Consider the following 20,818-nt stretch of genomic DNA (forward strand, 5'->3'; position numbering starts at 1 on the left):
CGCCGCTCCCGGTTCCCGCCTCCCCTCACCGCGGTCTCGGCAGCCCCTTCCTGCAGCTGCCGCCGCCTCCGCCGCCTCTGGAGGAGCGGGTCCACCTCAGGTCACCATGCCCAGCAAAACCAAGTACAACCTTGTGGACGATGGGCACGACCTGCGGATCCCCTTGCACAACGAGGACGCCTTCCAGCACGGAATCTGCTTTGAGGCCAAGGTGCGGGGGGCACGGGAAGGGTACTGCTCGGGAGGGGCCGTGTCTGAGTGGATGGGATGCACTACCACCCTGGAGGCAGAGCTAGTGCGCTGAGCTGATGAGGGGGCCTTTCTGTTAGGGAGGGTGACTCCCCTCCTCAGTCCAGTGTCACCGGCTCCTGTCCAGAACTGCTAAGGAGCAACTGCAAAGTTTGAGCGGTATTGCTTCGCCACCTTCCTCCCACCTGCAGACTCCCCCATCCTTACCCGCCTGTGTCTGGATTGAGTTACTTCCCGGATCCCTCCTGAGGAGGAGGAGAATCGGGCGGGTCAGTGCAACCCGGACACCGGGTTTAGAATCGGTTTAGGGAAGCTCTGGTGTTATTACCTGCTGGACTCCCGTGGGAGAGGTGCTTTCAGGAAGGTCTTTTAAAGGGGGAATCCCGGCTTCCTGATTGAGGAAAAGTCTTTTCCTCATCAGAATTCAGGGGTGTTTCTTTAGATTCCAGGTAGCCGGGCCAGAAGTCAGAGTCTCTTCCTAATGCTGAATTTGCCAGAACTCTGGGGCAGCCATTGAGGGAAGGGGGAGTGAAAGCTGCCCATTTGATAGTTTTGTGGCTTAATGTTAAGTTTCAGCAGCTAGTAGGGAACCGCTGCTGAGGAATGTAGCAAGGATGACTGGAATTTTCAGCGCTCAGGCCAAGGCCCCAGGTCCATCCTTTGGGGGCGGTGTCCAGGCCTCTGTACTGAACCATCAGGTGTGAAGAAGGCTGCCCCCCTGTGATGCACCTCCGTGAGTGAGGAGTTCTGGTTTCTGAAATTCCAGCTGGGATTCCCGCTGACTGTCACCTGGGAAGAGTGCTTCTCCACAGAAAAGTGTTTCTGATTCTTTCTTATGGCACTTGCTCCCCCCACCCGCCCATTTAAAGACCCAGCAGTGCTCAGCACCTTCTGTGTGCCTGTCACTGTTATGTGAAAAGTATCAACTCTCCAGTAGATTGTGTCTTGCTAGTTTCAAACACATAATACTTTTGACATGGAGACAGTTTTACTCTTTCTTCCCCATTTTCTCCATCATTTGGACGCAGGATGTTCATATCTCATGCAAGGATTATTTATCAAGTGTCTATTTCCTTAAAATCATGAAACACTTTTTGAGTGTGTGATATGTACCTGATGCTGTCAGTTATCTTTAGATCATTTTTCTTCTCATGGAACTGTGTGAGTTGGTGAATCTTATTGTTATTTTTCCTGAATAATCTTCCTCCAACCATATCTGCTACAGCTAGGAGACCCCTCTGCCCCCTTAGCCATCAGACACTGCCGTGGAATGCAGAGCTGCATTACTGGGTTTGGCTGGGACAGAGTGGGGCTGCAGCCGAGATGGTATCTGGCTTCTCTCAGAATAGATCTGGTTGGTCTTAGATGAGGGGTTTGGGTTAATTTTTGTCCGGGCCTGTTGATTTGATGAGCAGATGTTTTTATTTTAAGGTAGGAATTTTTATCAGGGTCGTGATTTAATTTTCTCAGATGTCCATAAACTGGGAAATTGGTTTTTGTCTTGTTGGTTCGCCAGTGCGCTGTTTTGCAAGGATAAGAGTAAGAAGGGAGATCAGATTTAAACTGTTTTTAAGCCTTTTTATTATTTTCTTGCAGTCATCTGCATTGGGTCCCAGCTTAGAAGAGGTTAGAGCAGCAGCTCTCAAAATCTAGCGTGCCTAAGAATCTTCAGGGGAGGGTATTAAAAATTCCGCTTCTTGCCACCCCAATTATAATTTGGTAGATCTGGGGCAGCCCAGGGGTGTGTACCTTTAATGAGCATTCCAGGTGATTCAATGCAAGTGATTGGGACCTGACTTTGAGAAATTCTGGGCTCCAGGCTTCCTTCCAGCTTGCTGGATCTTACCCTCCCTTTCCCCGCTCTCAGTGTGTAGTTTCTTTTCTAAGCGAATGTCTGGGAGCTGCATGATGTCGTTCCTATAGTAACTTCCCTGCATTCACAGACAGTAGTGCTGGATAAGAGGAGCTGTTGTTATGTGTACCTTCGAGTGGGTTCCGACTCATAGCGACCCCATGTAACAGAGTAGAACTATCCCATAGGGTTTTCTAGGCTGTAATCTTTGCGGGAATAGATCGCCGTGGAGCTGCTGGGTGGGTTCGAACCATTGACCTTTCTGTCAGCTGAGCACTTAACTCTTGTGCCACCAGGGCTCCTTCGAAAAGAGGAGAGGGAGCCACAGTTGGACCGAGCTGTGTTCCCAATGGAGATCTGAGACATAGAGGCCCAAGGATTCTGCTTTGAGAACAGTGACACGTAGAAGATAGGACGGGAGGGAAATGGTGAGGTTTCCTTGGGCAACGGCTGACTTTGAGGACTAGGTCCCAACTCCCAGCTCTTGGTGATCAGTGCCGCATACCAGCACATTCAACCACCATGTCAACCAAGAATTCAGTAGAGTGGAAGCAAATACTTCTCTGTTCCATGTGTACCTGGCAGGCCTCTTCTTGGCTGGTTTCCACGTCCCAGGAGAGCAGTGTCCATGTGACTACACAGTGGCTGGGATTTCAGGATGAAGTCCAAACCACACTCTTCCTCCTGTTTTGGAGAAGCACAGGCTGTAAAATGCAAATGTATTATATGCTGCTGCCTTGTCAGGTACCCTTGGAAAATGAGCCAGTGAGGTTTTTCTCTCCCAAGGGCTGGCAGTTTTTCAGAATCAACACTGGATGGAGTGACTCTTTGGATGTATCCTGCTCACTTTCAGGGTTCTGCAGAGACTGAAGGTTAGGGTTAGGGTTGAAGGACATCTGGGTGGCAGAAGTTCTGTGTACTTAAAAAAAACATGCACTTAATTATTAAGCAGAATCCCAGATGTTTTTCACCTGCAGTGCCTCGTTTAATTCTCACTATACCCCTGGGAGATGGGTTTCCTTATGTCTGTACAGGCTCAGGGAGTCTGCTGCCTATCTTAGTGCACACAACTGGGTATGGCAAAGCCAGGCTTCACACCCAGGAGCTCAGACTTCAGACTCCCAAATCCAATGCTTCTTTATTCATTATGGTTTTTATGGAGTGTCCACTCCATGGAGCCCCAGGGTAGTGCCAACGGCTAACATGCTCAGCTGTTAACCAGATGGTTGGAAGCTTGAGTCTACCCAGAGGTGCCTTGGAAGAGAGGCCTGGCGATCTATATGAATGAATGAAAAATCAGCCACTGAAAACCCTATGGAGCACAGTTCTACTCTGACACACATGAGGTCACCATGAGCCAGAGTCAACCCAGTGGAAACCGGTGGGTCAGCTCTGTGCGGGGCAGTGTGTTCTGATTCATGGCTCTCCAGTGGGGCATCCCTAGGTTGCTGGCTTCCAGGACTCTGATGTAGGAAATGAATCAAGCTTGTAATGCTGGGCTGTTCCCAGATTTCCCCTTGGGCAGAGACCTGCTCCCTGCCTTTAGCACGGGCACCTGGCCCACTGGTCCATGCTGGTGGTTGGGTGTAAAGTCTCACATGGCTTGAAAGCTTTGGTGCCTTAGTACCTGCCTCTCTTCCTTTCAGTATGCATTTCTGCAAGACAGTGCCATCAACTGAATGTCTCTGTTTGTTCCGTAAGGAGGAGAAAAAATGGGACAGCGGGACTTCTGATAATGGTACAAAGGATTAATAGTATTAATAATCTAGTTATGTTTTCTATTTGTAGATGATTTGTGATATGCATGGGACTTGCACATACAAAGAATTTCCATTTTATAGAAACAGGAACATTAGTGTTTTCTCTATTTTTCAGGTGAAAAAATTGGGGATCAGAGAGGTTAACTTGTTCAGAGTCACAGAACCGAGAAGTGTCAGATAGTAATGATTATTGCTGGTATTTATTGGGCACTTACTGTGTTTTAGGTGCTGCCTCATTTAATTCTCACACTCCAGAACCTTTGACTTTTAGTCCATGATTCTTTCACCTACTCCAAGGCTCACCTGATCCTGAGGTGGTTGTTCCATCTGTACTCATAGCACTCGTTGCTAAGACCATTCACTGATAACTACATGTATCACATGGACTGCCAGAGCTGGAAAGTGCCTTTGCTTCCCTGGTACAGCCCCCTCATTTTACAGATGAGGAAATTGAGGTTCAGAGAGGGGAAGTCCCTGACCCAAGGTTGCATAGCTAAATAATAACAGAGTGAGGACTATCCCTGGTTTCCTGGTTTCAAGTTGGTTTCAGTTATCTGTTTCTTTGTAACAAACTACCTCAAAACTCAGTGGCTTAAAACAATTGTTGGATTGGCTTATGATTCTATGGGTCAGGAATTCAGGCTGGGCTTGGCCTGGAGGTTCTTCTGTTGCATGTGGTGCTGGCTGGGGTCCTCATTTGGCTGTATTCTGCTGTGGCCGGGCTGGAAGGTTCTAGAAAACTTCATTCACATGGCTGGTGGTTTGGTGCTCCTCTGTGTTGGCTTTCTCTCTCTCCACTGGCTAGATTGGGTTTCCTCACAACATGGTGGCCTCAGGGTAGTCAGACTTTTTATTTGGTGCCTGGCTTTCAAGAGGGAGTATTCTAAGCAGTGAAGACAGAAGCTGTAGGTGTTTTGAGGCCTGGCCTCTAAAGTTACACAGGGTCACTTCTGCTGTACTCTATTGTCAAAACAGGCCATAGGTCAGCTTAGATTCAAGGGGAGGAGAAATGGCCTGCACCTCTTGATGGAGCGCACCAAAGTCACATTGCAAGAGCACATCACATGTGGAATGAGAGTTACTGCTGAAGCCTTGTTTGGATCACCATCTACCATGAAGTAGTGTGTTCTTTCTCTTCTGCATATACCTTTTTCTCTCCAGCGATATCAGACATCCCTTGAGGACTGTTATGGATTGAATTGTGTCCCCCACAAACATATGTTGTAAATCCTAGCCATTATACTTGTGGAGGTAATCCCATTTGGGAATAGAGGTTTTCTTTGTTATGTTAATAAGGCTGTATCAGTGTAGGGTGTATTTTTTGCCAGTGACCTTTGAGATATCAACTGAACAGATTAGGCACAGAGAAGCAAGCAGAGATGGGAGGAAGACAGATGCCATGTAACATAAAGATCACCCAGGAACCAAAGAACAGAAGCTGAAAAGGACAAGGACCTTCCCCCAGAGCTGGCAGAGAGAGAAAGCCTTCCCCAGAGCTGGCGTCCTGAATTCGGACTTCTAGCCTCCTAAACTGTGAGAAAATAAATTTCAGTTTGTTAAAGCCACCACTTATGGTATTTCTGTTATAGCAGCACTAGGTAACTAAGACAGAGAGTGTATTTCATACTTCTGTATATCCCCACCTAGCATCAGGTACATAGCTGGCAATAAAGAATTATTGGCAACAAGAAATTACCAGTTGCAGGAAGTCTGAAAGCAGTGAAAATATTGTCAAATTGCTGAGTGGTTTTGTGGTTTGGGAGGACTTGGTCTGGTTGGAACTGAATTCTCTGGCCATAGTTCCCTCCTTGCTGAGTACTTTCACTGGTTAATGGCTCCCATGATGTGGGTTTTAGAGATGCTGATAATCCCAAACAGGCTGTTTCTGGATACCTCTTGAACACACTGTCCAGAGGATAAACACACTGGAGTATCTTTGGCCTTAGGGAAGTAGGGAAGAAGAAAGGAGCAGTCTTTCCCCTGCTAGAGAACATTTAGAAATAAGTAAGAGTACCAGTTAACCAGTTGCCATCAAGTCGATTCCAACTCATGGCGACCCCGTGTGTGTCAGAGTAGACCTGTGCTCAACAGGGTTTTCAGTGGCTGATTTTGGGACGTAGATCACCAGGCCTTTCTTCTGAGGCACCTCTGGGTGGACTCAAACCTCCAACCTTTTGGTTATCAGCCAAGTCCATTAACTGTTTGCACCACACAAAGTAAAAACCAAACCTGTTGCTGCTGAGTCGATTCCGACTCATAGCGACCCTATAGGACAGAGTAGAACTATCCTGTAGGGTTTCCAAGGAGCAGCTGGTGAATTCAGACTGCCAGCCTTTTGGTTAGTAGCCGAGCTCTTAACCACTGCGCCACCAGGGCTCCAGTTTAGAGTATCAAAACAAAAGAAAAAAACAAACCCATTGCCGTGGAGTTGATTCCGACTCATAGCAACCTTATAGGACAGAGCGACCCTATAGGACAGAGTAGAAATGCCTCGTAGGGTTTCCAAGGTGGTGGATTCCAACTGCTGACCTTTTGATTAGCAGCCTGAGCTCTTAACCATCGTGCCATCAGGGCCCTGCCTGTTTACTTAGGGTGGGGCCTTCCAGATTAGGACACCGTATACGTGGGGTCACCATAAGCAGGGTGCTCCTGACTCAACTGAGCCTGCAGTGTGTGGTAAAGAGCTCTCAGAATGGACTCCACTGTATCCCTAGTGTATTGGCCCTCCTCCCCTCCCTGTTCTCCTGCCCTCCATCCCTCCCTGAGCCACACCAAGGGTCCTGTCTTTCAGGATTCTGGGCCAGTAGCATTTCAGATGGAAGGCCTGGTGTATTCCTTGATGTGATCATTCAAGAGGAGGTTTATGTTGCCTCATATATTTGTCCAGAGGCTTTTGAACTCTGTTGTTATCATCTGTCCAGACCACCTTTTGGGGACAGTGAGTCCCAAAGATACAGCACCCAGTCTTCGAAGTGATCCCTCCTTTTCTTTGTCCTTATTGTTCTCAGGTGTCCCAGGATGTCCCTTCACAACTGCTACTTTGGGATTTGATGGACAAGTCTGTTTCTACCTTAGCCGTATGTTTCGTGATTTTATAACTTTCAGCCATTCAGTCATGTCTGCTTTGTCTAAAATGTCCCAGTCTTTGTAGTGGTTAAAATCATGCAGACACTTGTAATGATGACCTTTGTTAGTTATCCATTTTCAGGACTCCAGTCAGACTCAGTGTTTATTATTGTTTACTCAGAATGTTGCTACTTCCAAGATCTCAAACTTTCAGAATGCTTTCTTTGACTATAATCACCTGCCTCCTCACACCTTCTCTTGCCTTGAGGCTGCCCTTAGCTCCTCAGTGACCTTGCTCCCCCGAGCAGCCTGGGGCCATGTCCATGACCCTTTCCTTCCCTTCCGCTTCCCTGCCCTCACAGCCCACTTGGTCTTTACCACTTTCCTTCTTCCTGTTTCTGGGAGAAGATATGTCTCTCTCTTAAATAATAGCTTTATTGAGATACAATTCACATACTATAAAATCCACGTAAAGTGTAGAATTCTGTGGTTTTTAGTACATTCACAGGTATGTACAACCACCACCACAGTCTATTTCAGAACATTTTTATCACCTCAAAAAGCAACCCCATACCCTTTAGCTATCACCAGACTTCCCCCATCCCTCACCTCAGCCCTAAGCAACCACTCATCTACTCTCTGCCTAATAGATTTCCCTGTTCTGGACTTTCATCTGAATGGAATCTTGTAATATGTGGTCTTTTGTGACTGACTTCTTTCACTTAGCATAGTGTTTTCAAGGTTCATCCATGTTGAAGCATATATCCATACTTCATTCCCTTTTTTTTTTCTTCCATGATTATATGGTTTATTAGGGAAGTAACAGGCTACAACTCAGGTTCAGTATCAACTTGGAAGCAACAGGAACAACTTAGGAGACAGGACTTCATTCCTTTTTAATGAGTGAATAATATTCCACTGTATAGATATACTACATTTTGTTTATCTATCAGCTGATAGATATTTTGGTTATTTGGATATTTTGCCTATTCTGTATGAGTAGTGTTGTTATAAACAGCTGTGTACAAGTTTTTGTGTAGACATATATTTGCGTTTCTTTTGGGTAGAATTGTTGGGTCATATGGTAACTCTGTTTATCCATTTAAGGAACTGCCAGACTCTTTTTCACAGTGGCTGACCATTTTACATTCCCACCAGCGGTATATGAGGGTCCCAGTTTCTCCACATCCTCACCAACACTTGCTATTATCTGACTTTTTGATTTTAACCATCCTAGTGGTGTGAAGTACTTTTTCACTGTGGTTTTAATGTACATTTCTCTGATGACTAATGATGTTGATCTTCTTTTCATGTGTTGGTCATTTGTGTGTCATTTTTGGAGAAATGTCTATTCAGATCATTTGCCCATTTTTTAAAAAAAATTAGGTTTTTTTTTTTATTGTTGTAGTAAGAGTTCTTTATATGTTATAGATATAAGTCCCTTACCAGGTATATAATTTGCAAAGGCATATTATCAGATATATGATTTCTCCTATTCTGTGGGTTTTCTTTTCACTTTGTTTATGGTGTCCTTTGACACATCAGAGTTTTTAATTTTGATGACGTCCAGTTTATCCATTTTTTTCTCCGCCTGCCCTTTTTTTTTTTAAGTTCAGTCTTCTTCCTCTGCTCTCTGTCCACTCCCAGCCCTCCTCTCCTGAGCCTTGGTTCTGTTGCTTCTCCCCTTCACTCCTGTACTCCTACCTTTGCATCCTTACATCTTCCTATTGGCTCACTCCTCTCTGCCCAACAATATGCTGTAGCCTTCCCTATATTGAAAGTCTCGTCTCTCCACCTCTTTCTTTAATTCTCATGGTGTCTTTCTCTTCCTCTCACAGCTAAGCCACCTGAGTGGTTTGCCCTCTACAGTTTCTCAAGATTCACTCAGTCCCTGCTCATGTCCTTCCGACTTCTATTCTGGCTACTATGTGGAAACCATTCTACTACTGTCACCCTGCTCTGTCCTCATCCTTTCTGATTTTTCTTCCCGAGCAGCCTGCGCTTGAATTGCTTCATTTGGCCTCTGCACCTGCTCCTGGCCACGCTGCAGCCCCCTTGACCTTGACCGTACCTGCTCACCTTCCTTGCCGGCTGCTCTTTCTCACCGTTTGACCTCTCACGTGAGTGCTCTATTCCCTCTCCTTTGGATTTCACCCACTCTTACCTCTTCTATTATGCAGGTTGGCTCAGGACCCCACATCTTTATTTCCTGTTTCCTGATGGCCATCTCTACCCAGATGTGTTGCTGACCACATCACTCAACAAGCTTGAAATCAAATCTCCCTACTGCCCTCATGCTTCTCTTAATGGCCCCATCATCCTCTCAGACACCCAAGCTTGACCTTTGGAGTGCTGCTTGGGCCCTTTCATTTAACAACTGACTCACTGGCTGTTTGCTGAGAGCCTGTTGTGGCCAGACTCTTCTCTCCAGAACCTCCCACATCAAGTCAGTGATTGAATCCTCTTGCATTTTCTCAGTGGCATCTGACCATGCAGCCTGACCATGCTCCATTCTCTCTCACCTCACGCTGGTTCAGATTGTCACCACCTCTCATCAGCATAGTTTCAGTGACCTTCTATTGGCCTCCAGTCCTTCCTTTTTGCTCTGACCCTCTTCATCTTATAAGCTTTTGCTTTATTAAATTTTCTGAAATGTAGTTTATGCCATCCCACCACTCAAAAACATGGAAAGTTTCTCAGCCTACTATATTAAATTCAAAGTTCTTAGCATGATATTTAAGGCTGTCTGGTATCTGTTTAGGACCCCTGGTGGCGCAGTGGTTAAAGTGCTGGGCTGCCAACAGAAAGGCTGGCGGTTCGAACCCCCAGCTGCTCCATGGGAGAAAGATGTAGCAGTCTGCTTCTGTAAAGATTTATAGTCTTGGAAACCCTATGGGGCAGTTCTACTCTGTTGTAGAGGGTCGCTGTGAGTTGGAATCAACTTGATGGCAATGGGGTTTTTTTTTGGGGGGGGCATCTGTTTCTTTATATGCAGACTTTTTCTTATGACTGTAGTAGGGAAAGCAGGTTTTGCTGATCTCCCTGGAGGCTGTGTTGGGGCGGTGGGGGAGTAGGGGAATGCCTGACTCCGAGAGGGGCTGCTCTGACCCTTTCCTGGCCCTGCCTCAGCCAGGACCCCAGCCTGCAATTTCCCAGGATCAGCCTGTGACCTGGCCTCAGAGCTCTCCTGGAAGATATAGACACAGAGTAAGCACCTGCCGGCACCTTCTCCCACCCTCGCCTTCTTCTAGGAAAATGGAAAGTCATCAAAAATGAAATGGAACGCATAAAGATCAATATCCTTGGGCATTAGTGAGCTGAAATGGACTGGTGTTGGCCGTTTTGAATCAGACAGTCATATGATCTAGTATGACGGGAATGACAACTTGAAGAGGAATGGTGTCGTGTTTATTGTCAAAAAGAACATTTCAAGAGCTATCCTGTCGGTAATAGAATAATATCCATATGCCTATAAGGAAGACTAGTTAATACAACTATTATTCAAATGTATGCACCAACCACTAAGGCCAAAGATGGAGAAATTGAAGATTTTTACCTTCTGCAGTCTGAAATTGATCAAACATGCAATCAAGGTGTGTTGATAATAACTGGCTATTGGAATGCGAAAATTGAAACTAAGAAGAAGGATTGGTCATTGAAAAATACGGCCCTGGTGATAGAAACAACACCGGAGATTGCATGATAGAATTTTGCAAGACCAACGACTTCTTCATTGCAAATACTTTTTTTCACCAACATAAACGGTGACTATACACATGACCTTGCCAGATGGAATTCACAGAAATCAAATCAACTCTATCTGTGGAAAGAGACAATGGAAAAGCTCAATATCATCAATCAGAACAAGGCCAGGGGCAACTGTGGAACAGACCATCACTTGCTCATATGCAAGTTCAAGCTGAAGTTGAAGAAAATTAGAACAAGTCCATGAGAGCCAAAGTACAACCTTGAGTGTATCCCACCTGAATTTAAGACCATCTCAGGAATAGATTTGACTCATTAAACACTAATGACTGAAGACCAGATGAGTTGTGGAATGACATCAAGAACATCATACATGAAGGAAGCAAGAGGTCATTCAAAAGACAGGAAAGAAAGAAAAGACAAAATGGATGTCAGAGACTCTGAAACTTGCTCTTGTAGAGTAGCTAAAGTGAAAGGAAGAAATGATGAAGTAAATGAACTGAACAGAAGATTTCAAAGTGCAGCTCGAGAAGACAAAGTATTGTAATGATACATGCAAAGAGCTGGAGATAGAAAACCAGAAGGGAAGAACACGCTTGGCATTTCTTAAGCTGAAAGAACTGAAGAAAAAATTCAAGCCTCAAATTGTGATCTTAAAGGATTCTATGGACAAAATATTGAATGATGCAGGAAGCATCAAAAGAAGATGGAAGGAGTACACAGTCACTGTACCAGAAAGAATTGGCTGATGTTCAGCCATTTCAGGAAATGGCATATGATCAAGAACCGATGGTACTGAAGGAAGAGGTCCAAGCTGCACTTCAGGCATTGGAGAAAAAACAAGGCTCCGGGAATTGATGGAATACCAATTGAGATGTTTCATCAAATGGATGCAGTGCTGGGTTAGCTCACTCACCTATGCCAAGAAATTTCGAAGACAGCTACCTGGCCCACCGACTGGAAGAGATCCATGTTTGTCCACATTCCAAAGAAAGGCGATCTAACAGAATGTGGAAGTTATCGAACAGTAGCATTAATATCACACACAAGTAAAATTTTGCTGAAGATCATTCAAAAGCATTTGCAGCAGTACATTGACAGAGAACTGCCAGAAATTCAAGCCAGATTCAGAAGAGGATGTGGAATGAGGGATATCATTGCTGATGTCATGCTGGCTGAAAGCAGAGAATACCAGAAAGATGTTTACCTGTCTTTTACTGACTATGCAAAAGCATTCGACTGTGTGGATCATAACAAATTATGGGTAACATTGGGAAGAATGGGAATTCCAGAATACTTAATTGTGCTCACGTGGAATCTGTACATGGACGAAGAGGCAGTCGTTTGAACAGAACAAGGGGATACTGCGTGGTTTAAAGTTAAGAAAGGTGTGCGTCAGGGTTGTATCCTTTCATCATACTTATTCAACCTATATACTGAGCAAATAATCCGAGAAGCTGGAGTATATGAAGAAGAATGTGGCATGCTTGGAGGAAGACTCATTAACAACTTGCGATATACAAGGTTGATGACATAACCTTGCTTGCTGAAAGTGAAGAGGACTTTTAAGCACTTAGTGATGAAGATCGAAGACCGTAGCCTTCAGTATGGATTACACCTCAACACAAAGAAAACAAAAATCCTCGCAACTGGACCAATAAGCAGCATCATGACAAATGGAGAAAAGATTGAAGTTGAATCCATGATCAATGCCCATGGAAGCAGCAGTCAAGAAATCAAAAGGTGCATTGCATTGGGCAAATCTGCTGCAAAAGCCTCTTGAAAGTGTTAAAAAGCAAAGATGTCACTTTAAAGACTAAGGTGTGCCTGACCCAAGCTATCGTGTTTTCAGTCGCCTCATATGCATGTGAAAGCCGGACAATGAATAAGGAAGAAAGAAGAAGAATTGATGCCTTTGAATTATGTTGGCAAAGAATGTTGACTATACCGTGGACTGCCAGAAGAACTAACAAATCTGTCTTGTAAGAAGTACAGCCAGAATGCTCATTAGAAGCAAGGATGACTTCATCTGACATAGTTTGGGCATGTTATCAGGAGGAACCAGTCCCTGGGGAAGGACATCGTGCTTGGTAAAGTAGAGGGTCAGCAAAAAAGAAGAAGACCCTCAATGAGATGGGTTGACAAAGTGGCTGTAACAATGGACTCAAGCATAACAATTGTGAGGATGGTGCAGGACCGGGCAGTGTTTTATTCTGCTGTACATAGGGTTGCTATGAGTTGGAACCGACTCTATGGCACCTGACAACAACATCCGTTTCTTGGAACAGTTCGCTTCAATCACCCTATGCTTCTACCCAACCAGAATACTCACCATTTCCTAAGGGCCCCTTCGATTTCCCACCCTTGTCTCTGGCCTAGTTCACATGTCACTCAAGTGAAGTGGGATTACCTGTCTTTAAGTTGAAGGGACTGGCTACACCCTACCTTGTATTAGAGCTGCTTGCCCCTGTCTGATTGTCATCCCCACATTGTCATCATCAGGGTCTGTGTCACTCTGCCCATTGTGTCTTCTGCAGTGCTGAGTGCAGTGCCTTGTACATAGAACATGAGTTTGGAATGAATGATTAATATTCCTGAAATGCTTTCTAGGAGAACTGCACTTTGGGTCACCCAAGAGTGAGAGATGCCCCAGCTGGCTCCTGTCTCCTGTTGACAAACATCTTTGGTTTAGGCCTACCAGTCTTGCTCCCTAGTGACCTGAGGACTCCCCTGGTGTGGCCTCTTTCTGGTATCCCACCTCCATGGAGTGCCACTTCCAGACAAAGGAAGTGCTGAATAAGCATTTTTCTGAATTAAATGAAATTCCAGTGATGGATGTGCAATGGAATTAGAATCTTTGAGTATAGAACATACGACCAATTCTAGGATTAGGTAACCATTATTGATTGTTTGATTGTGGTATATCTATCTATCTATCTATATACATAAAATACAAAATATATGTAAAACAAAACCTTTGCTATTTAACATTTTTTACACGTACAATTCAGTGACATTAATTACATTCATCATGTAGTGCAACTATCGCCACTCTCTGTTACCAAATTTTTTCATCGCCCTTGACAGAAACTCAGTGTCCCCAAGCAATGACTCCCTCTTTCCCTCTCCCTCCCACTCCTGACCACTAATAAACTTTGGTCTGTATACATCTGCTTAATCTAGATATTTCATGGCATATTCCACTCAGCATAATGTTTTCAAGGTTCTTCTATGTTGTAGCATATATCAGAACTTCATTTCTTTTTACAGCAGAGTAATATTCATTGTATGTATGTGCCACGCTTTGTTTATCCATTCATCTGTTGATGGACATACAGATTGTTTCTCCCTTTTGACTGTGGTAAATAGTGCTGCAGTGAACATTGGTGTACATGTATTGGTTTGTGTTCCTGCTTTCAATTCTCTTGCGTATATACCTAAAAGTGGAATTGCTGGATTATATGGTAATTCTATGTTTAACTTTTGAGGAACCTCCAAACTGCTTTCCACAGTGGCTGCGCCATTTTTCATTCCTACCAGCAATGGATGAGGGTTCCAACTTCTCCACATCCTCGCCAACACCAGTTGTTTTTACTTTTTTTTGATTGTAACTGTCTTAGTACCCATACCCGTTGAGTCGATTCCGACTCGCAGCGACCCCAGAGAAGTGTTATGGATTGAATTGTGTCCCCCACAAATGTGTTATAAATCCTAACCCCTACACCTGTGGTTGTAATCCCATTTGGGAATGGGTTTTCATTGTTATGTTAATGAGACAGTATTAGTGTAAGGTGTGTCTTAAGTCAGTCTCTTTTGAGATATAAAAGCGACTGAACAAGCAAGCGAGGTTGCAGAGATGGGAGAAAATAGATGCCATGCCACATGAAGATCACCAAGGAGCCCAGAGACAGAAACTGAAGAAACAAAGACCTTCCCCCAGAGCGGACGGAGAGAGACGCCTTCCCCTAGAGCTGGCACCCTGATTTCAGACTTCTAGCCTCCTAACTATAAGAAAATAAATTTCTGTTTGTTAAAGCCACCCACTTGTGGTACTCCTGTTATAGCAGCACTAGATAACTAAGACAGGAGGTAACCATCATTTATGTCTAAAAACATCTTTTTACCATGTTGTGTTCTCATTAATGAATTATTGCTTTTTTTCAAATTTATTTTCTTTAGTTTGCTGTTTTATAATTTTTATGTCATGAATTTGGTCGGCAGTCCAGCATAACGTCTACTCAGGAGCCAAACTCTGTTTGGGCTCAGATTCCTGCTCTGTCCCTCGCTGTGTGAGCTTTTGCGAGTAATTTAACATAACTCCTTCAGTGGCCTCATATGTAAAAAGACAATACAAATATCACACACCTCATAGAGTTAATGAGGGGATTAAATGAGTTGGTTATATGTGTAAATGCCTAGCCCAATTCCTGACACACAGTTGGCTCAAACACTGGCTGCTATTTTTATTATAATTCTTATTGTTTTTATTAAGTCCTACAAATTGCAATTTAACTTTCATCTCTGCGTAGTTTTAATATGTGGGATAGCCACACACTATATTCTTTTATAAGTCAGAGCACTAGTAGTGCATTATCTTCATTATACATGCCTGCTTAAAAAAATTCTAGCTGTAGCATTACTCTGATCCCTAAAGTTGCAAATCAGACAGTGTGACTACTTTGAGGGCTTAAAATAGCTGTCAGCCTCCTTGTGAAGAGGTTAACTAGGCTCTGGTGCACGCCACTGTCGCATTTGTTCCTGCCTTTTAATCCTTGCTAGGATTAAAAATCACAGAATCCTGTTACGTATGGCGTGTTGTCTGTCTTCACTTGTCTTTCTCTGAATTTCTTAGATAAATATTTCCTTAGCAGAGGTAATCTCAGCAGAAGGGATCTTGCATCATGAGATTAATTAATACCTTGTGATGCTTACATATCCCTTTTCAGTTTTATATTCAGCATCGTGTTTCCTTTTAGGCATGGGAGCAGCTGGCTTTAAAAGTTATTGATGGTGGCACTTCCAGTAAGTTCAGACCTGGTGGCGCAGTGGTTAAGAGCTTGGCTGCTAATCAAAAGGTTGGCAGTTCGAATCTACCAGCCACTCCTTAGAAACCCTGTGGGACAGTTATACTGTATCCTGTAGGGTTGCTATGAGTTGGAATCGACTCGATGGCAGTAGGTTTGGTTTTTTGGGTTTTTCCAGTTAAGTTCGGTGTCCATGGTGTTGGAACACTTTCGAGCCCCTTGCTACCCCACCCCTGTGTGTCACCCAGCTAATTTCCTGCAGCATTTCAATATGACATGTGTGTCCTATCCCTTATGGTCCATCTAAGAGAACTGAAGATGGTGGCTATGCCCATTTATTCTTGAAGCTACGGTGCCTTTCAGGGGAACGTGTTTAAATGAGCAGCATTGTGTGTTGAATGAGACCTGGGACTCCCTACTAGGGGCCTTGTGGGAGGAAGGGGTGGCCAAGAAGCGGCACCTGCCACCCAGTGCTCCCTGTACTCTGAACATTCTGAACTCTGTTAGCCTCAGATTGCATCTGGTGGGGAGAGAGGAAGAGGGAGGTGGGGACACATTGGAGAGAAATGTTGCTTGCGCGCTGTCAGAATTATCCCCATTGCACGTTCTGTTACTCTTCCCTGCAGGTTCTGTGCGTGCATTTTTTGTCTCCCAACCTAGGCTGCCAGCTCGTCAGGGGGCCAGGGGGACTAACCACATAGGTCTTTACCTGCCTTGGTGCTGGCCACGTCCTAGACAGTGAACATGATAAACACTGTCATTTCAGAAGCACTTACTGTGTTCCAGGCACTCTGTCAAGTCCTTTCTGTGAAATGATTAATTTAATCCACCCATCAACCATGTGAGTTAAGGTACTATAATTATCTTAGTTTTACAGATGCGGAAGCTGGGGCATAGAGGCAGAATAACTTGTTCACAGTCCGCAACTAGAAATTGATAGATCCTGAAGTCAAACCCAGGCAGTGTGGCTGAGAGGGTCCACCCTTAACTGCTGGGCTACACATCTTGCAGAATACCAAGAGCTACTGTTTGTCAACCACTCACTATGTTCTACACATTGTTCTAAGCACTTTACATATATTCACTAATTTAATCTTTACGTTGGCCCCATGAGGTATGATTGTTCCCATTTTGCAGATGAGGAAACTGAGGCACATCTTTCTAGGTTGGATTGAATGGGCAGATGGCCTATTAAAGGGGGTGGTCTTAGCCCCTCCCATCAAGGTTATGGCTATGACCCAGGTACTGTTGCCTGTGACTGGCAGGCACTGAACCTGGTCTGCAGCTATGTGCCAGCGGGCAGCAAGCCACCTGAAAAGACCCCTCTGGTGGACCGTGTTGAGGGTTTCTAGATACAGAAAGGAGGCATTAGTGAGGAAATGGAAGAGCAGGAGACTGGGCAGGAGAGGCACTTTGGGAGGCCCTTCCTTCCTGGAGAGTGTTATTCTTTGCTGGGCTCTTGCCCGCGCACTTCCTGTCACATGGTGGTGTACCGTGCCCTGTCCCCGCACCTCCTGAGTCTTGTCTGCTTCCACACACTCTTCCTCGCCTTTCCCAGCTCCATTTCTGAGGATAGTTCTCTCTGCTCAGAGCCCCGAGGGTCCTTCCCAACCCCACTGCCTTCAAGTTGGTTCCAACTCACAGCGCCCCCATAGGACAGAGTAGAACTGCCTCAAGGGTTTCCAAGGCTGTCATCTTTACGAAAGCAGACTGCCACATCTTTCTCCCATGGAGCCTCTGGGTGGATTTGAACCTCTGCCTTTCAGTTAGCAGCTGAGCACTTAACCACTGTGCCACCATGGCTCCATAGGGTCCCTCCAGGAGTTTGTAAATGCTGAAAGACTACCAGCTGAGGAGATGTTGATTTTTGGTTTGAAAATAGGGTTGAAAGGGTTCTGCGGGCCAAGGAAGGGGGGGCGCCTCTGGTTACTGCCAGGTAGGGGTGGACGTCCAGGTGCCCCACCAGATACAGCCCATAATGCAAGATGGAAAAGCTCCTCATGTGTGTCCTTTCTTCTATGTTAAATATAAACTTTTCACGTTTTTGTTTTGGTTTCTGAATGGGAAGAGGTGCTCAGTGGAGGCATTTTCTTTTTCTACCAAGAGGAAGATTAATGTCTCCTGTGGGCCAATTCAAGGAGCCCTAGTAGCTCAGTGGTTAAGCACTTGGCTGCTAACTGAAAGTTCGACAGTTCAAACCCACCAGCTGCTTCATGGGAGAAAGATGTGGCAGTCTGCGTCAGTAAAGATTACAGTCTTGGAAACCCTATGGGGCAGTTCTACCCTGTCCTATAGGGTCCTGTGAGTCGGAATTGACTTGATGGTAATGGGTTTGGTTTGGTGGGTCAAGTGACAGGTAACATTACTTGCTCTCATCCTATTTCCTATAAACACACATAACCTGTACTGTAACTACATTTTCAGATTGGCTCTTCAATGTGTGTGGATTGTCTTTGCTTGAATTTGGCAGTCCAGGTTAAACATGTTATATTCTGGACACCCATATCCAAAGTACGATTGAAACTTTACCTACTTTGTCAAAAAAACCAAAAACCAATCCCCTTGCCGTCAAGTCAATTCTGACTGATTGTGACACTATAGGACAGAGTAGAACTGCTCCATAGGGTTGTCCAAGGAGCGGCTGGTGGATTTGAACTGCTGACCTTTTGGTTAGCATCCGAATGTTTAACCACTGTGCCACAAATGCAGAGCCTTCCTTTTTCAGGTCAGGAGTTTTGCAGCTTCTTCAAATGAGGGGAATCACCTGCAAATTCCCTTTGCTGGTTAGAGCAACTGTTCTCAAACTGGTGTGTATCAGAATCACCTGGAAACTAGTAAGACCATACAGAGGCTCAGGCTTGCTTAAGTCGCATAGAGCCTGGGTCTCTGTGTTTTTATCAAGTTTTCCAGCTTATTCTGACAGACACCTTATTTTGAGAACCAGGGTGAGAACACTGATTCTTAAACTTGGCTGCACACTGGATCTCCAGGAAGTTAAAGAACAAAAAAACACAGAACTCATTCTCGTGTACTCCTTTTGTTGTTAGGTGCCATCAAGTCGGTTGCAACTCATAGCAACGCTGTTCACCGCAGAACGAAACACTGCTGGGTCCTGCGCCATGCTCACAATCGTTGTTATGCTTGAGCCCATTGTTGCAGCCACTGTGTCAGTCCATCTTGTTGAGGGTCTTCGTCTTTTTTGCTGACCTTGTACTTTACCAAGCATGATGTCCTTCTCCAGGGACTGATCACTCCTAACAACATGTCCAGAGTATGTAAGACGTATGTGTACTCCTAGAGATTTTAATTTAGTTAATATGGGGTACAGCTTGAACACTGGGATTTTTATATCTTCTAGTTCAGTGATTAAGAGCTACAGCGAGCTACGGCTGCTAACCAAAAGGTCGACAGTTGGAATCCACCAGCCACTCCTTGGAAAACCCTACTGGGGCAGTTCTACTGTGTTCTATAGGGCCGCTATGAGTTGGAATCGACTTGGTGGCAGGGGGTTTGGTTTGATTTCTTTGTGGAGACTTTCTATTTTTTCATTTGTTTCAAGTGTATTCATAATTGAAACATTTTAATGATGACGTCTGTAATATCCCTTTCAGATAATTGTAGGATCTCTGTCATCTGGGTGTTGGCATCTGTTGATTGTCTTTTTTCTCATTCAAGTTGTGGTTTTCCTGGTTCTAGGTGTGATGGGTGACTTTCGAGGGAAACCCGAACATTTTGAGACTGAATCTTATTTAAATCTTCTGTTTTAGCGAGACTCCTGTGCTAGTGAGGGAAGCAGGTGCTGCCTGTTACTGTCAGGTGGGGGTGGAAGCCCAGGTTCCCCCCGGACCTCAACTGATACCACTCTGGCTAGAAGGGGCAGGGGTGCCTCATTACTGTTCCCCTCATGGCCTCCACTGACACCATGGCCTCTTTGCCGACTGGGTGGTAGTGAAATTCCTGACTCTCCCCTAGGCTTGCCCTGTTACCACCCCAGTGAGGAGGGGGAGGAGGCCTCGTCACCTCTGGTGGAGTTGGAAGTCCCAGGTCCCCCCACTTTGCATCCTCTGACACCACCAACTGGGAGGGAGGTAAGGTTGGGGTTCCTCATTACAGCCTAGTGATCTAGGCTCCCCGTTCAGTCTTTGGTGGTGGTGGTGGTGGTGCGGTCATGGGATTTTTTTTTTTTTTCTGTGGTGTTTGGCTGGAGTAGAGCTGCTGTTACTGACTAAAAGTGTTCTCTCATGCTGAGTTGCCTCTTTCCTGGTCTTTTGGCTAGACAGAACAGGATTTTCTTGGACTTTTTGTCTGTTCCTGTTGGCATATCTGGGTACCCAGCTTCTCCAGCAACTAGTCTGAAATCCATGAGACAAAAAGAAAACCCAGGGAATTTATTGCTGTGTTGTTCCTCAGGCTCTGTGGTCCCTGGCTGGTCTGCTTTCTTCTCTCTATCTCTCAGAGCCTTCTTATGTTTGTTTTGTATATAACCTCTAGAGTTTTTGGTTGTGGTTAATGGGAGGAATGGCGAAAAGCACGTCTACTCCATCTTTCTGGAAGCAGAAGTTCCTTGCGTTGGGATTTTTAAAGCTCCTGAGGTAATGCTAATGTGAAGCAAAATTTGAGAATCACGGGGCTAGAGCATTGGAGCAGTCAAAACTAGTTTTGGAGGCAGACGAAGAGGACTTGGGATCCTCCCCAGCTGGTAGTCTTTATGAATCATTACGTACTCTTTATAAATTCTTCTTTCACTTATATTCACTTTTTTTCTCCATATAGCCCTTCCTAGTCTGACTCCTATTCCTGAGTGTGTGTTCCTAAATGGAGGTGCAGAAATGAATCCAATCATACAGGAAGTATTTATTGTGCTCCTGCTGTATTTAAGGCACCATGCTTGGTGTTGAAGGTCTTAGAATGAGACAAGATGGTGTCTTGAAGGAAATCAACCTAGCTGGGAAGAGATTGGGACAGGGAGAGACAGGCATTATGATAGTATTATGTATTGAGCATGTACTGTGATGTGCTGGTCATTCTGCTAGATGTTTTATAAATGTTCCAATTTAACCTTCACAACAGTGCTGCAGGGTAGATGTTATTTTTCCTGTTTTATAGTTGTGGCTTCAGAGGCTCAGTCAGATTCAGTGACCTGTCCAGGTTCACTGCATATC

At 44.9% G+C, this 20,818-nt stretch overlaps 1 protein-coding gene across 1 annotated transcript in view; it reads left to right on the forward strand.

Annotated features, from left to right (window-relative positions):
- Positions 1-6: 6 nt before the first annotated feature.
- CUNH1orf226 (chromosome unknown C1orf226 homolog) overlaps positions 7-20,818 on the forward strand; it is a 429,537-nt gene continuing 408,725 nt past the window's right edge. The window contains exon 1 of the mRNA XM_004385750.2: positions 7-211. Within this exon, the coding sequence (XP_004385807.2) occupies positions 107-211 (105 nt within the window). The 5' untranslated portion in view covers positions 7-106. The remainder of the gene's footprint in view (positions 212-20,818) is intronic.

This window comes from Trichechus manatus, unplaced genomic scaffold (genome assembly GCF_000243295.1).
Source record: "Trichechus manatus latirostris isolate Lorelei unplaced genomic scaffold, TriManLat1.0 scaffold00145, whole genome shotgun sequence".
Lineage (NCBI taxonomy): Eukaryota > Metazoa > Chordata > Mammalia > Sirenia > Trichechidae > Trichechus > Trichechus manatus.